Raw genomic sequence first — 17528 nt, forward strand, 5'->3', positions numbered from 1 at the left:
GCTGACCTCTTCTGCTCCTCGGACCTGCCTGATCCATCCTGATGCCCTGTGTCTGGTTGGAGTCTCATCACATCGCTCCTGTGGAGGACGGCCCCATATGGACAGTTGGACTTGGAAGACATTCTGGAGAGTTACAGTAATGCTTTTATGGCTGAGGACTACAGTTGACTTGCTAACTTTAGGACTGCAGTTGTCACTCAAGGTTGCATCAATGAAGAGTTATAACAATCAACAAAACTGACTTCATGTTAAAACTGTTAATGTTATAGTCATATTGTCTGTTCTTGCCCAAATGAGGATGGGTTCCCTTTTGAGTCTGGTTCCTCTTGAGGTTTCTTCCTCATGTCGTCTGAGGGAATTTTTCCTTGCCACTGCCACCACAGGCTTGCTCATTGGGGATAGATTAGGAATAAAATTATCTCATGTTTTAAGTCATTCAAATTCTGTAAAGCTGCTTTGCAACAATGTTTATTGTTAAAAGCGCAATACAAATAAACTTGACTTGACTTGATCTGCGTCAGCTTATTGCTTTAAGACATCAAATGTACAAACAAGCCAAAAGCTCAGGTTGTCAGAGTGACATGAATGATGACATGACAATGAAAAATAGAGGAAACTACCTATGCCAACAAGCAAAAAAAAACAACAACAACAACATGTTGTTCAAACAGGAGTCCAAGGGGCTGAAGAGGAACAGCCTGGGATATGGAAGACCATAAGAAAGTTAATACCAAACAAAACATCAAACACTGTTACTTACCTTGAGCATGAGGGACAGACCATTAATGATGAGGAGGGGATAGTGAACACTTACAACCAGTTTTTCAACAAAGTCATAGAAGACCTGTACAGGTCATTGTCTGTAGCTGTTTCTCCCTTTACTCCTGTTCAGTTTGTTCAGAAAGCCACCAGTATGTTCACCTTTACTCCAATCACAGTCGAATTTGTAACGGACCAACTGACAAAACTTAAAGCTAAGAAGGCGATGGGGTTTGATAACATTGACAACAAGCTGCTGAAAGTGGGAGTCCAAATTCTTGTGCCACTCCTTGCTAAGCTGCTAAACAAATCTTTGAGTTCATGAATATTCCCGACTAAGTGGAAGTCTGCCAAAATCATCCCCATATACAAAAAGGACGGCAAATCAAACCCCGGAAACTCCTGTCCTGTGACTACCAGGCATGTCCAAAATATTAGAAAGAGTGGTTCATAATCAGCTATACGAATACCTGGACCAAAACCAGCTCCTTACACAATTCCAGTCCGGTTTCAGGAAGCTTCATTCCTGTGAATCTGCTCTTCACTTGGTAGTAGAAGACTGGATTCAGTCCATTGACATACAACAACAAACTGTTGGTTTTCTGTGATTTATCGAGAGCTTTCGATATGCTCGACCATGACATAATATTGCTTAAACTCAGAGCCTATGGTGTGAATGACTTACCCTGTAAATGTCTTGCCTGACTGAAAGATTACAATCCACATGCGTTAACTCTGTTCTATCTACAACATCAACTGTAACTTGTGGTGTACCACAGGGATTGATTCTTGGTCCACTTCTTTTCATTTTATATATCAATGATTTACCAAACTGTATCCAGGCATGCAAGGTGGCAACGTATGCAGGTGATACCATTATTTACTTTTCAGATCGCAACATTCAGACAATCAAACAGACCATTCAGCGAGACTCCATTAGACTTGTGCAGTGGTTCACTGCAAACAAGCGTTCATTGAATCCGTCTAAGTGGACACTTTTAAGTATTTAGGAGTTGTTCTGGACAGTGGTCTACGGTGGACTTATCACTATCTCCATGTTACCAAGAAAGAAACTGTCACAGGCCATTGGTATCATGAAATGTATAAAGCCATACCTGAACAGACAGACATTGCTCGCAAGCTACACAGCACTGTTCCTCCCTCACATTCAGTACTGCAATACAGTATGGGACCAGGGAGGTAAGGGGTACCTTGAGAAACTGCAGAAACTTCAAAACAGAGCTGGCAGAGTAATACTAGGATGTGATTACTACACCCTCTCTGCCACTGTCCTCGGCATTTTAGGCTGGGCATCGGTAGCTGATATACAAAAAAGAAATAAGGCAACACTAGGCCCTAAACAGTTTGTCCCCTCCACACATTTCAGATCTGTTCACCCAGCTAGCTAACATACATACACACAACACTCGCCTCAGAACACAAGGACGTCTTCAATTGCCCAAAGCTCGCCTACAGCAGACACAGAGAGCTTTCTCTTTCTCTGGGGTGGCACTGTGGAACACACTGCCATCCCAGTTAACATCCGCCAGCTCTCTTTCAGCCTTTAAACACATCTATAAACAAGAGTTCTGATGTAAATATAGTAAATAACAATATGCAAACTCCTTCAAGCTTTGTTTGTATTCTTTGGAATAGCTTCACTTTGTGTTGTTTACCTGTTTAGTTATTTATGATTTACTTATTGTAAAATTATATTATGTTATTATCAGTTGCCATTTATTTTATGTATGCAGTATGTTTCATGTTATGACTTCATATTTTTATTTACGATAGTATATTTTCTTATTTCTTTTTGTCCCCCCCCCCCCAGGGCTCATTGGAAAACGCCTTGGGCGATATGTACCCCCTGGTAAAATAAATAAACTGAAACTGAAACACAATTTACTGGACGAACAATCACTATCTATACAGGACACAACTTTTAGCACAATGGAAAAGACACTGTTGTTGTTTTTTCTGTTTTCATCTTGTTCTCCCTCACTCTCTCCTCCATATGACCAACTTCTTCCAATCCTGATCATGACCTTTACCTGGAAGAAAATATGTATAAATTCAAAATCAATTAAACATGTAAACAGGTATTGCCCTCATAAAGAAACACAAATAAATAATAAATATATTAACATTTGCCATTATAGCACACACTGAGAAAATCAGAGTGAACAAACATGAATATATTATTTTTCCCACTGGACTACACTGAGATTCTGAGCTTTATTTGTGAAAAGTAGCTGGATATCATTCAGCTTCCGATGAATGAAGATGTCAGAAAAGGTATGAACATTAACCTGTGCCTTATCCAACCATAACCATTAATTTTTATGACATTGTTGAGACCACACTGACAAAAAGGAGAACAGAAGCTTTTGTCACATATGTATTACAGCACAGTGATAATTCTTTACTTCATGTACAGCGTCTTGCAAAAGTATTCATCCCCCTTGGTGTTTGTCCTGTTTTGTCACATTACAAGCTGTCATAAGCATGGATTTTTTGGGGGTTAGCATCATTTGATTTACACAACATGCCTACCTCTTTAAAGCTGCAAATTATTATTATATTTTTTTATTGTGACACAAACAATAATTAAGATGAAAAAACAGAAATCTGGAGTGTGCATAGGTATTCACCCCCTTTCGTATGAAACCCCTAAAAAAGAGCTGGTTTAACCAATTCACTTCATAAGTCACATAATTAGTTGATTAAGATCCACCTGTGTGCAATCAAAGTGTCACATGATTTGTCACATGATCTCTGTATAAATCAACCTGTTCTGGAAGGACTCTGACTCTGCAACACGACTAAGCAAGCAACATGAGAACCAAGGAGCACTCCAAACAGGTCAGAGACAAAATTGTGAAGAAGTATAGATCAGGGTTGAGTTATAAAAAATATCCCAAACTTTGAATATCCCACAGTGCACCATTTAATACATTACAGCAAAATGGAAAGAATATGGCACCACTACAAACCTGACAAGAGAAGGCCGCCCACCAAAACTCACAGACCAGACAAAGAGGGCATTAATCAGAGATGCAACAAAGACACCAAAGATAACACTGAAGGAGCTGCAAAGATCTACAGTGGAGATGGGAGTATGTGTCCATAGGACCGCTTTAAGCCATACACTCCACAGAGAAGGACTTTATGGAAGAGTGGCCAGAAAAAAATCCATTGCTTCAAGAAAAACATGAAAAGAATAAGAAACCACATTTTGAGTTTGCCCAACAGCATGTGGTAGACTCCCCAAACACACGGAAGAAGATTCTCTGGTCAGATGAGACTAAAATTTAACATTTTGTCTATCGTGGGAAACGCCATGTGTGCCGCACACCCAACACTTCCCTTCACCCTGAGAACACCATTCCTACAGTAAAGCATGGTGGTGGCAGCATCATGCTGTGGGGATATTTTTCATCTGCAGGGACAGGAAAGCTGGTCAGGATTGAAGAAAATATGGATGGCACTAAATACAGGGTAATTCTGGAGGAAACCCTGTTTGAGTCAGTCAGACGTTTGAGACTGAGAGGAAGGTTCACATTCCAGCAGGACAATGCCCCTAAACTTACTACTAAAGCTACACTGGAGTGGTTTAAAGGGGGGCATTTAAATGTCTTGGAATGGCTGAGTCAAAGCCCAGACCTCAATCCAAGTGAGAATCTGTGGCAGAACTTGAAGATTGCTGTAAATCAATGCAACCCATCTAACTTGAAGAAGTTGGAGCAGTTTCACCTTGAAGAATGGGCAAAAATCCCAGTGGATAGATGTGCTATGCAAATAGAGACATACCACAAGAGACTTTCGGATGTAATTGCAGCAAAAGGTGGCTTGACACAGTATTGGCTTTGTGAATACCTATGCACACTCCAGATTCCTGTTGTTTCATCTTAATTATTGTTTGTGTCACAATATAAAAATAAATAAATAGCAATTTGCATCTTTAAAGTGGAATTCAAATGGTGCTAGCCCCCAATAATCCATTTTAAATCCAGCTTGTAATGCATCAAAACATGACAAACACCAAGGGGGATGAATACTTTTGCAAGACACTGTTCAAACGCATGTTTCACAACCATGTTATAACAGTTAATAAGCATGTGAGCCATCTTTGGAGCGCTGTCACTGGCTAAAATAACACGTCAGGTGTTGTGAGTGAGCTCATTGTTTCAATCAAACATTTCCCCCATTATTTATTCAGTTAAATTTTTGGGAGAATGTACAAATTTATTTCTTTCGAAGACACGCCGTTTACAATATTAAAACTCTGTTCGTAGCAGCTTTTGATTTAGTTTTAAACAGAAATGTGCATTGTTGATTCTGAAATTCAAAATGGAGTCTTTTCAGTCCAAAGTATTCTTCATTAAAATTTAGTTCAAAATATTCAGAGAATCAAATTAAATTGAATCATGAAGCCAGCATTGTGAATGGAATTTTGTAAAATATAATTACACACCAACCTTCCTCCTGTTGTTTTTGAAGACAACAGATAGGAAATAGTGAGATTCTTAGGGCCCGTCCACACGAGTACGTTTTTGTCGAATCCGCATAAATACTTTATCGTTTCGGCCTCGCGTCCAGACGGATCTGGCTTTTTCGAGGTGTGAAACCAGTATTTTTTTGAAAACGGGTCCCAGAGTGGGAAAATCCTAAAACGCCGGATAGCCCGGAGTCGTCTGGATGGCGAATGCGGATTTTTTCAGAAACGATGACGTATAAGCCCCGCCTCTCTAACCTTTAACCTCAGCCTCCACCGCGAGACACATCATAACAACAACAATGGCGGACTACAGGCTTCTACCCAGGGTGCGATTTGTCAAAAAACCAGAAGGGGGGATGGGTTTTTTTTAATCATGAAACGTCACAAAATTAAGGTAACAATAGGCTAACAGCTCAATAACATCCGATGATATCAAATGAATAACACTAAATGAAAACGAACACTAAACCAGAGATAGTAAATTCATCTTCCTATCTCTCTGACTAAATACACGAACACTAACACACAACAAAGTTCGCATTGCTTGTCGCGTTGCTGTGATGTTTCTCTCCCTCCGGATTAAATGGACAGTGACTCGAAAATCACTGAAATACATGAATACTAAATGAACAGTTTGCTCTGATGGCGCAGTTCACGTGGCCTTTTCTGCTTTCCCGTCGGTGCGCTATCCGCCGCGTTTCGCCCTTCTTTAATCCACATTTCTGCGAATTTCTCAGCAGGGAAGGAACGCATGTCTGGCCCATTGACAGCGAGGAAAAGAAGGCTGTCAGTGTGGATACATTCATTCTGTTGCGCTCATCAGTAAGGATGTGATTCATGGCGCTAAATCCACGTTCACACTCTGATTATCTACAATGTATCTATTTGCTGGGGACGTTTGTAGGGTTGCCAACTTTCTCATATCCAAATGAGGGACACTTTGTTCCGGGTGCAGACAAGTACCGGTACAGGCCCTGTACACGCACCCCAGCGCCCCAAAATAGTTACAGTACCGAATCGCCTTTAGGTGAGGGTTTCAAATGTAGGCCACTACAAATTCATTTCTAAAATAGAGCTTTTAAAAATTAATAGACCAATTAATGGATATTTTTAAGTAACTTAATGCAAAATAACAAACAATTCTAATATTATTGTCTCATTTTTCTCTTTTAAACTTTGGCCAAATAATTCATCAGGCCATATTTATGAAGGCAATGTCATAAACTGAAAAATGATTTGCTGTAGCTGTAAAACCATGATATTTGCTTAATTATCCATTTGAAAACCCTAAGAACCTTCTGCAATGCTTCATAGCAGAAGAAGAAGAGAGAAAGACATCACAAAGGCAGGAGTGAGGCAGAAAAGCTCCCCTACTATAGGCTGAGGTCTATCCTGTTTCGGAAGGTTTTTTTTAAGCTATCTGCTATCCTTATCGAACAGTTAGGCTGTATCCACTGGCTGCACCATCTGCTCTAGTTTAATTTGATGCCTATTTTGTCAGTATAGCTTAAAAATTCAGGATATGGCAACAGTGAATGATTTTAAATCGCAGATGACCACAACTCGCGGTAATAGCGCTTCTCACGGCAATTACGCGATTTACACCACAGCATTGGAGTGAGGAGCAGGATCTGTCCCTGACGGGACAAATTAAAATTACCCAAAAAACGGGATGTCCCGCCTAATACGGGACGGTTGGCAACCCTAGACGTTCGTGAACATCAAAGCTGCCACTTCGGGTCATTTTGAAAGTGAGTGCAATGTAGACCATAGAAAACTGTGTCACAACATGCCTGTCATGTCAACTTTTTTTTTGGTTTGTTTGTTTTATTGACGGGGTTGTCCCCGAGGATTTTTTTTCAGCAGAGATAAAAACTAGAGGGGGGGATGATCCCCACCATCCCCCCCAGCAAATCGCACCCAGCTTCTACCATATAGTTCCACTTCATTGTCGGTCCACACAAAAGACTCTCCTCTCAGAGTTGCGCTGGCCATGATCATACTCTTCTCGTGTTATGAGCTTGTTTGTAAACATCGCGTGACCTTTATACGCATGCTCCATGGCTTCTCTTCTGGTTTTAGTGTCTTGGTGTGGTGGCGTCACAGCGCCATATACAGACCTAGCATATGTACTACAGCATTTTGGGTCGTTTCCAGAGAATCCGTGTGGATGCAGACATTTCTGGAAACGACGCCGTGTTTACGGAGATTTTTTTCAAAACGACAACGTATTGGGTGAGGCCGCGTACTCGTGTGGACGGGCCCTTAAAGGGTTGAGGTTTCTGGTTGAAATAAAAACAGTGAACACCTTCCACACAGAGAAGTGGTTATTATTATCTCAATAGATTTGTTGCAGAGAGTAAGCAGTTAATATGAAGTTACTCGGATGAAGATGAAGCATATAGTGTTGTACGTCACTTTAAAATGCTTGACAAGGAAAGCACCAAAAAAAAAAAAACATTCTGAGATTTTTTTTTTTGTCCGACTGGCTGTTTTCAGTACTTGATGTCCATAGTGAAAATGTGTGTGTGTGTGTGTGTGTGGTTTTTTTTTTTTTTGTGTGTGTGCATTTGAATCCCATGCTTCAGTGCTCTGGGAGTGTTTATAGCGCTGTGACTTTAACACTTCACGACTGAGAGCTGCTGCTACAGCAACTTCACCCACAGCTACCATGACTTTGATCCCCGTCTTCATCTGGACACTGATCCTCTGGACTCAAGGTCAGACACGGCTTTGCCTTTTATATTTTAAACAAACTGGTCAAGACAATACATTTTTCAGGTTTGTCTCATGATTATTCTTTCAACAGTTTCTGTATCATACTTTTTTTTCAGAATGCAGAGGTCAAGCCACAGTAACTCAGACTCCTGCAGTGAAATCTGCTCTTCCAGGAGAAACAGTCACCATCAACTGTAGAACCAGTCAGGCAGTGTACACAGACTCATCTGGTGACCGGTTATTCTGGTATCAGCAGAAACCTGGAGAAGCTCCTAAACTCCTGATTAAATTTGTAAATCAGCTACAGTCAGGTTTTCCAGCTCGTTTCAGTGGCAGTGGATCTGGATCTGATTTCACTCTGACCATCAGTGGAGTCCAGACTGAAGATGCAGGAGATTATTACTGTCAGAGTTACCATTACATCTCTGGTTACTGGTTCACACAGTGTTATAGAGTCGTACAAAAACCTCCCTCAGTCAGATTGTAGAGAGACTGCACTGCTGCAGCTGGGAGAGACTGCAGGTGCTGAGTTGGAGGATGTGATACGGCACAATGACTCTCTGTGGAGGAGAGGAACCACACCACACTAACTCACAACTCACATTAGAAATCTCTCAATAATCATCACACCACACTGCACACAGTCCATCACATCCACTACTGTAAGATCAATAGTTTCCCAGTTCTCTCAGTCGTGGTGTTACCTGTCACACCTGAAACATCTTTAGAAAGAAGAACAGCTTTAGAGATAACAGATCCGTATCTGCACTGATGGCTGGTTGTGATATTGAATACGAGCTAAATCCAATTTTACTCCTCATCTCTGACTTGCTGTTACTATTATGAAGCCATTAGAGATGAGCCTTATGACACTCACTGTGACACTCAGTGAGTCTCATTATATAAGCATAAATAAGACACACACACTCATTAAAATACACAAAGACATCAAGTTTAAATCAAGTGATTAATGTCTGTAATTTTTCTTGCTGTTTGAGGAACCATGTGTTTGATCAGTGTTCATGGTGTCCTGACATTGACTACCTCACAGGTTCCTAACCCTGGTTTACCCCTTGTCCACCCCAGGACCCCCTGTCCTGCACATTTCAGCACTTTCCCTGCACTCAACACACCTCATTTAATGTTTACACTAATTAACAGTGTTTGTTGGTTTGAGTGAGTGTGTTAGTGCAGGTAAAATATTAATGTGCAGGACAGGGGACACTCTAGGACCAGGCACAGGAAGCTGTGGACATTCAAATAAACTCTCATTCCATACTGACAGGGGTGGTGTTGGGGGGGGGGTTATGTCTATTCTTAGGGCCAAACACTGTCTGGGGCCCTCAGGACACAATACTAATATTATCATGTGTAAGTTAATTTAATAAAAATATTTCTTTAAGAATGTTATCTCTTAAAATGAGCAAATTTTCTTCTTGTTTGGTTTTCCATTTTCCGCAAAATTATTAGTCTAGATAGTCTTTATATTTCACCCTGTCCCTATTCATTACATGGTACAGTCTTGCGTAGGCAGAGCCAGAGCATGACACCACGTTAGGTTTGTTGTTTTCAAATCAAGCACTAAAGTAAGTTGCGCACAATACAGGTAGAATTGATGGTGAGTCATCACTAGATTGAAACCATCATGAAGAAGTCGGGTTACCAGAAATGTAAAGAGAGGCAGTCGAAAGATGAGAGAGAGAGAAAAATGACTGACAGTTAGTCACCCAGTTTTTCTCGAAGAAAGGTAGCCGATACGTTTATTCACTCTTTTCCCTTTGATGGCTATTAACCTTGCATGCTAATGTTAATGCTACAGAAGATTATTATTGTGGCTTAACCACTTTTTGGATGACCAAGCTAACAACTTAATTTCCAATGCAGTGTCATTTTTCTTAAATATTTCATAGGTTACCTTTATTGCCACTGAAAATGAGATGAATGTAATTTTGGTCTGCAAAGAGCTCAGTGAATTTGTTGGCCCACTATAAAGCCTGGGCTGCCAACTCTCACGCAATGAGTGTGAGACACTCGCATTTGACTGTCTTCACACGCTCACACGCCATACCTCCGATTTCTCACGCTAGAAAAAAATCTAGTTTATCTATCTGATCTCGGCTACCCATTGCGTCGCGCCAAGCACTTGCGATCGATCAATTACGCCTTACGCACGGCTAAACAGACAGAGAGGTGTTCCCTTCTGTACACACTCCCCTATGGTAGGTGACGCATCTAATGATGCTGCACTCGCCCGAAGCTGGATAATTGCCTACCGTCAATTTAGAGGAAGAGGAGGGAGAAGAAGGTATCCGAGTTGAAGACGGGTGTCTCAGACAGGTTTGTACATATGTACGCCGATGTGTGGCGTTACTGGCGTAATTATGAATTTGTATAAAGTTTCTTAATTGTTTTAGCCTATAAGTGTTGTGAGAATATTTAATGCCATATCGAGAGCTGTGTACTAGGCATGCTAAATCATTATAGGCCTACTGCCGTGCCACAGCCTCTATCTTCCCCAACAAGCAGCACGGGAGAGCACCTCCTTAGCACATGTTTATTAAGGCGGATTTTTAGTTTGTTTACTGTATGTTATCATACTTTATGAGTTTATTTGAAGCCATACTGGAAATGTAAAATAAAGCAAGTAAGAGATAATATTACAAATGCAAGAAGAGCCATTAGCCACCATACCTGTTTATTTACAGGGTATTTATTTTTAATTATTTATGATGTATGTAATTACTCAGTTAAAGTAAATAAAGCATGGTCACCTGTAATATCAAAGAACTTGAACTTGTGAATAATAAAAAAAAAGACAGAGAACAATATACTGAGGAGACAGGGTTTCAAAGAGGGCAAGACAGGTAGAGAATATTTGTCAGATAACAGACCCTGATGAATGCTCTATTACTAATAAGAAACATAGATAAGAAATAAATTAATAAGAAATATATTAATATAGCTTATTGAAGTATGACCAAAATTTTTAAGCCCAACTTTGTGTGCACATTCCCACCTATGGCCAAGGTTCAGCTTTTTGTTTCAATACTTTTCAAACTTACTCATTTTAATGTTTCTTGTAGCACATGCACATTTTGCTTACTGTTTAAGCATTTTATTTGTTCTTTTGCTGTTGATATTTTTCCCCATGCCAATCTTCTGCTGAACCCAGTGGTGGGGAAAGCCCTTAAATGCATAATGAATAGTCAGTGAGGGACAATCTTATTTTTGCAACAGTTATTAAAAACTTAACATTTAGTTTCAATTCAGAAGGTGTTTAGGCTTAGCTGATGAAATATTTTCAAACATGAACTTGCCTTTAAATCTGAAACACAGGTCTATAGGGCTACAGGAACATTGGCAGTCATCTGTAGTTTTCTAGTGTGGGGGCTTTTAAGCCAAAACTTGGTGCTTTTGTTGGCCACAAGCTGAAGGCCTGGCAAGTCAGGGTGTGTAAGAATGTAGGTATGGCACAGCAGGCCACTCCAAAAATCCACCAGAATGCAGGAACATCTACTAAATCCAAAATCTCACCCCCACCCCCACCCTTCATTGTCCATCTCCAGGTGGACGACCCACAAACAAAACACCAGAATGCAGGGGGACAAGTGAATATCAAACTGAATACAAAATTCCCACTTACTGCGTGGTGTGCAGAAAAATTTTGCCGTCGACCCCCCCCCCCCCCCCCCCCCAAAAAAAAATCTCACTCCAAGGAATTTTGAAAAGTTGGCAGCCCTGATACAGCTAGTGCGCCACCTAAGTTAAAATGCATGCTAATAACTAGCTTGTTCACAAATGACGTCTTCACTCAACATGCACGGATGCAGCCTCAGGATTAGGGAACCCTGCCTCAACCCCCCTCCCAGTTGAAGCAGAAGCAGTATTTTGTTGATAATGTATTTACAGATAAATCTATGAATAATGGGTGGCACGGTGGTGTAGTGGTTAGCACTGTTGCCTCATAGCAAGAAGGTCTTGGGTTCGAGCCCAGTAGCCAACAAGGGCCTTTCTGTATGGAGTTTGCATGTTCTTCCAATGTGTGTGTGGGTTTCCTCCAGGTGCTCTGGTTTCCCCCACAGTCTAAAGACATGCATGTTAGGCTAATTGGTGGCTCTAAATTGACCGTAGATGTGAGTGTGAATGGTTGTCTCTATGTGTCAGCCCTGCGATGACCTGGTGACTTGTCCTCTTGCCCATGTGAGCTGGAATAGGCTCCTGCGACCCTTTACAGGATAAGCGGTTATAGATAATGGATGGATGGATCTGTAAATAAAGGGCTTTGGGGTTAAGGCTCATGCAGACTGATTTTTCGTATTTATGCTGCATTAACCAAGTGAGCAGCTATATAGCAAGCAAGTACAATTTTAGCTGAAAACATTCATATAGACATTCCCATAATGAAATGGACAACTGGCATATGAACTGAACAAAAACAGGCTAAAAAGACTGCTAGATAGCTTGACTTAAGATGTAAAGGGAATAACGCCATTGCCACTTTTAATATCACCCTTGAAAAAAAACTGTTTCCCTTTTTGATCAACTAATCTTACTAACAAGGCATGCAGCTCATTCCATCCAGTTGTTCATAATACATACATATAGTTCTCAAAACATACTGTGTTAGTACAATTATATGACTAGATTCAAAATTATGTGCCTTATGGATACTTTGGAGCCAAGGCCCTCTTCAAGCCATGATGCAGCCCGAGAGGAGGCCAGAGATATTCACAAAGAAAAAGAGACTAAGAATGACAGTGCAAGTAGTGACAGCAGCACAGATGAGGAGGAGGAAGCAGTGAAGAGCAAAAAACAAAGTGAGGCTGAGATCAGGGACATTTCAGTCACTGAGTCACATACACTGCTTTCAGAACTAGATGATCTGCTGTCAGTTGAGCCAGGCTTGTGGCCAGCAAAATTAAGTGACAGTGACAGGGCAACTATTGTTAGAAAATTGGCAACAAGGGAAGACAAAGAAATACCCAAAGATTCAGAGGGAAAGCCATTTCCAGACTACTTGAAATACCCCAAGGCACCAAACAGCAGAGAAAAGGTTAAAAGGGACTGGTTAGTTCATAGTGACAGTGCAAATGCTCTTTTTTGCATTCCTTGTGCTCTTTTTTCACATGGATTAAAAAGGCCTTCTCATAGCGCTCTGAATAGTGACCACGGGTACAAGATGTGTGATGTTAAGTGGTGCTGCATGTACATTGCTGGAGTGCACAGATTGATGCTGTTTAACATGGAGCAAAACCTGATGTCATTGAGGCCCTTGGCTCCATACTCAGCTCATGCAGTCTCACAAGTGAGGCTAGACCTGAAGCTGTTGGTCTAAGGAAGTACTTTATGTTGTTTGATGTCATTGTACTTCTGACCATTTGGATGAAAGTATTGCAATGTATTGATGACAGAAACGTGATGCTCTAGTCAGGGAAAATATCACTTGAGGTGGAGGCAGCCAGTGTAAATGCACTCTAAGATGAGATGCAGGCTCTTAGAAATGGATGGGATTCTCTCCTCTCTGAGGCATCATTGATTGCTAATCAAATGGGGATTCCACCTCAGTTTAGAAAAGAACTGAGCCGTGAGAAGAAGAGGAAGAGGTTCCAGGATGAGACCTCAGAGGAAGCAGGTCAGGAAGACAGTGCAGAAACAACATTTCGAAATACTGTATTTTTCACTGCCCTGGAGCAGATAATAAGTGACTTGGACACTCGGTTCCAAACCATAGCAAATATTGTTGAAGAATTTGCAGCTACACATAATCAGCACACATAATCAGTAAATTAACACACATAAAGGAGATCATTAACAAGAAGAATTGAGTTAAACTGAGGAGTGTGTGAGCTCACATGTTAATAACTCAAATGAAATGATGAAAGTGGGGCATTGGAGCAGTAAAGGCCACATGAAACACACAGTGAAGCAGTAGAAGGTGAGCTGAGTAAAGTGTGTGTGAGCTCACAGCTCTGAGCACTGCTCTGTGTTCACTCTGCCCACCACAGTAGGTTGGTTGTCTTTGGAGGCCTCACAGGTCACCACCTTGTTTCTCCACTGCTCCGGGTGGAGGCTCAGCGTGCTGCTCCAGCTGTAGAGGCCGTCCGCGTGCAGAACGGCGGTGCTGCGGCTCTCCCCCGAGCTCCAGCTGCTCCCATCAACCTTCCAGCTCAGTGTCCAGTCCGAGGGGAAGCCCTTGTCGGCCACACACATGAGTGTGACCTTCTCCTGCTGCAGCTCCACACTGGAGGGAGGTAACACCGTCACACTGGGCTGAGTGACACCTACACACACGCACACACACACACACACACACACACACACACACACACACACACACACACAGTTGAGACAGGAATGGACAGCTGTCAGTCACTCAGGCTTCGTTTCAGCTCACTGTGTGTTTCACTTCCCTTTATATCTTACAGAGCAGAACTGAGTTCAGTGGAGCATCACAAACGTTTCACACTCAGTTCAAACACTTTTACATCTTAGATCTATAATCATTTATATTACAGTTATCCCTGGACAGGAAAATTTAATTATACTGAGTATTCAGGAATTAAAAATATTAAATTCATTTTATAACATGAATAAGCCACATTTAAAATACAGAATATTTACCACTTAAGCAAATTCAGTTTTGGTTTCTACATTTAAATCTGTTTCAGGACTCACAGTCTCTAAGATATTAACTGGTGTTAAAATCATTCAACAAAAACATCACCTGTAATTTGCACAATGATATCTACTTCGCTTTTAGATTTAAAGTACAATTAACCACCAGCACTATAATCAAATACATTTAAGATTTAAATCATAATAAACAACCAGCAGTATAATCAAAGACATTTATCAAACTTCTTGAATAATGGAAATTTGAGCAACAAAAGGATGTTACACAAAAATCACATCTCACTGAGTGGATTTGGAGGAAAAATAAATGTAAAATATATTCTTTACACATTACAACATGAATCTGAACACACTCCATTTCAGTCATTAATCTGAACACACTCCATTTCAGTCATTAATCTGAACACACTCCATTTCAGTCATTAATCTAAACACACTCCATTTCAGTCATTAATCTAAACACACTCCATTTCAGTCATTAATCTAAACACACTCCATTTCAGTCATTAATCTAAACACACTCCATTTCAGTCATGAATCTGAACACACTCCATTTCAGTCATTAATCTGAACACACTCCATTTCAGTCATTAGTAAACAGGTTACTTACGGCCCACAGACAGTTTGGTTCCTCCACCAAAAGTCCACCACAGTGATACAAACAGGTTTAGCGGCCGTACAAAAACCCTGCTGCTCTAAACTCACTGCTCTCTCCATCCATTTAAACCTCTTATTACAAAACAGCTACAAAACACCAACTTCTGCTCACATCAGCTGATTAATACACTAACTCTCTGACTGTTTTACTACAGTTTACTGTTTTTTTTCTTTTTAAACACCAAGAGTGTCAATCTAAACTGAGGATGAAATTAGTGTATAAGAAACACAAATAAATTACACAAAATAAAAGTTGAAAATTTCACAAAATGTAGAATTGCAATTGCACAGGATTTACCCAGAATGCCTCATGGAGTAAAAATGCTGATGTACTCATGAGAAATTTACAATATATGACTGAATGTGTGGAGCTAAAGTGAGAATAATTCCTCCACTGCTTCTGTAGACTGATAGAAAGTTATGATATGATATTTAAGTCCTACAATAATCTAAAGATTAATTTACAGTCAAAAATATGAGTGTTTATTTACTCACTGCCAACATTGATGCTGCTTCTTCCACCATAAATCCACTACAGTGAGAAACTCATTAACATTCAGTACAAGCACCATCCAGTGAAAGTTGAAGCTTCTCTCTCTAATTCACTTATTTATGCATCTTAGACCTCAAAGTGTTTTACAGAAAATCTCCATCTGACCCCACAAGTAAAATTCACACAATAACTCTGTAGTAGTGTGAGAATTACAGTAAGATTGGGGGAATGTGGTAAAGGTGTTTCCATACTTAGAGGACACTTTGCATTGGCAGCACATGCTTCAGTGCTCTGGGAGTGTTTATAGCGCTGTGACTTTAACACTTCATGACTGAGAGCTGCTGCTACAGCAACTTCACCCACAGCTACCATGACTTTGATCCCCGTCTTCATCTGGACACTGATCCTCTGGACTCAAGGTCAGACACGGCTTTGCCTTTTACATTTTAAACAAACTGGTCAAGACAATACATTTTTCAGGTTTGTCTCATGATTATTCTTTCAACAGTTTCTGTATCATACTTTTTTTTTCAGAATGCAGAGGTCAAGTCACAGTAACTCAGACTCCTGCAGTGAAATCTGCTCTTCCAGGAGAAACAGTCACCATCAACTGTAGAACCAGTCAGGCCGTGTACAAGGGCTCATCTGGTGAGGACTTATTCTGGTATCAGCAGAAACCTGGAGAAGCTCCTAAACACCTGATTAAATTTGCAAATCAGCTACAGCCAGGTTTTCCAGCTCGTTTCAGTGGCAGTGGATCTGGATCTGATTTCACTCTGACCATCAGTGGAGTCCAGACTGAAGATGCAGGAGATTATTACTGTCAGAGTTGGCATTCCATCTCTGGCTACTGGTTCACACAGTGTTATAGAGTCGTACAAAAACCTCCCTCAGTCAGATTGTAGAGAGACTGCACTGCTGCAGCTGGGAGAGACTGCAGGTGCTGAGTTGGAGGATGTGATACGACACAAGTTCACAACTCGCAGTCGAAATCTCTCAATAACCATGATGATTATGAAAAGTGAGTATATAATAAGCTATTATTAAATTAGTTCAGCAAAGAAAGATGTAGGATTAGACTTTGAGGCCTTTTTGAATCTTTTCTTGCTAAATTTTCACTCAGTCCTCCTTTTGAGCCCAACACTGAATTGGTTCACAAAAAGGAAATATGGCTAATCATTTTGAAGGCCATTGTTCTGAAAAGCTTAAATGAAGCTGTTGACTGTTTGCCCACTTCTGGTCCATCACACATTGACATTGCTGACCCTTAAGTGTATACCATGTCAGTTACATAAGTATTCACACACACTGCACTTTTCCACATTTTCTAGTGTTACAGCCTGGAACTGAAATGCACCTACAATAAGTGGAACTAAAGGTCATGAAGCTACACAAAACCTCCCACATTAATGAAGTTTGGGGAAAATCAGTAAAGGTTCTTATTAGTTAATTAGCTCTAAATTAGTTCTGATGAAACAAGTTCTCACCAGAAGTCATATAATTAGTTTAATGGTGTCCACCAGTGTCACATGATCGCAGTGTAAATCTACCTTTTCCCGAAAGGCCCTGAAATATGTTGGAGAACATCCTGAAACAAACAGCATCATGGAAAACAAGTTCTTGATGGAAGTCATATGAAACCCCATTTGAGTTTATCTTTAGGCTTGTGACAGACTCAGCAAACATGGAAGAATCGGTCTGATGAGAACAAAACACAACTTGGAGCAATGAACTGAACCATATTTGATCGAAACCAATGTCCTGAATGAA

At 40.6% G+C, this 17528-nt stretch overlaps 1 gene segment (V, D, J or C); it reads left to right on the plus strand.

Annotated features, from left to right (window-relative positions):
- Nucleotides 1–7922: 7922 nt before the first annotated feature.
- LOC132870526 (probable non-functional immunoglobulin kappa variable 6D-41) lies at nucleotides 7923–13753 on the plus strand (the record flags this gene model as incomplete). The annotated part of the segment is given in 3 exon segments: nucleotides 7923–7977; nucleotides 8092–8432; nucleotides 13541–13753. Coding segments are annotated over 3 exon segments (609 nt in total), but the record flags the coding sequence as incomplete, so codon positions are not given.
- Between the last annotated feature and the right edge of the window lie 3775 nt (nucleotides 13754–17528).

This window comes from Neoarius graeffei, chromosome 2, assembly GCF_027579695.1.
Source record: "Neoarius graeffei isolate fNeoGra1 chromosome 2, fNeoGra1.pri, whole genome shotgun sequence".
Classification (NCBI taxonomy): domain Eukaryota; kingdom Metazoa; phylum Chordata; class Actinopteri; order Siluriformes; family Ariidae; genus Neoarius; species Neoarius graeffei.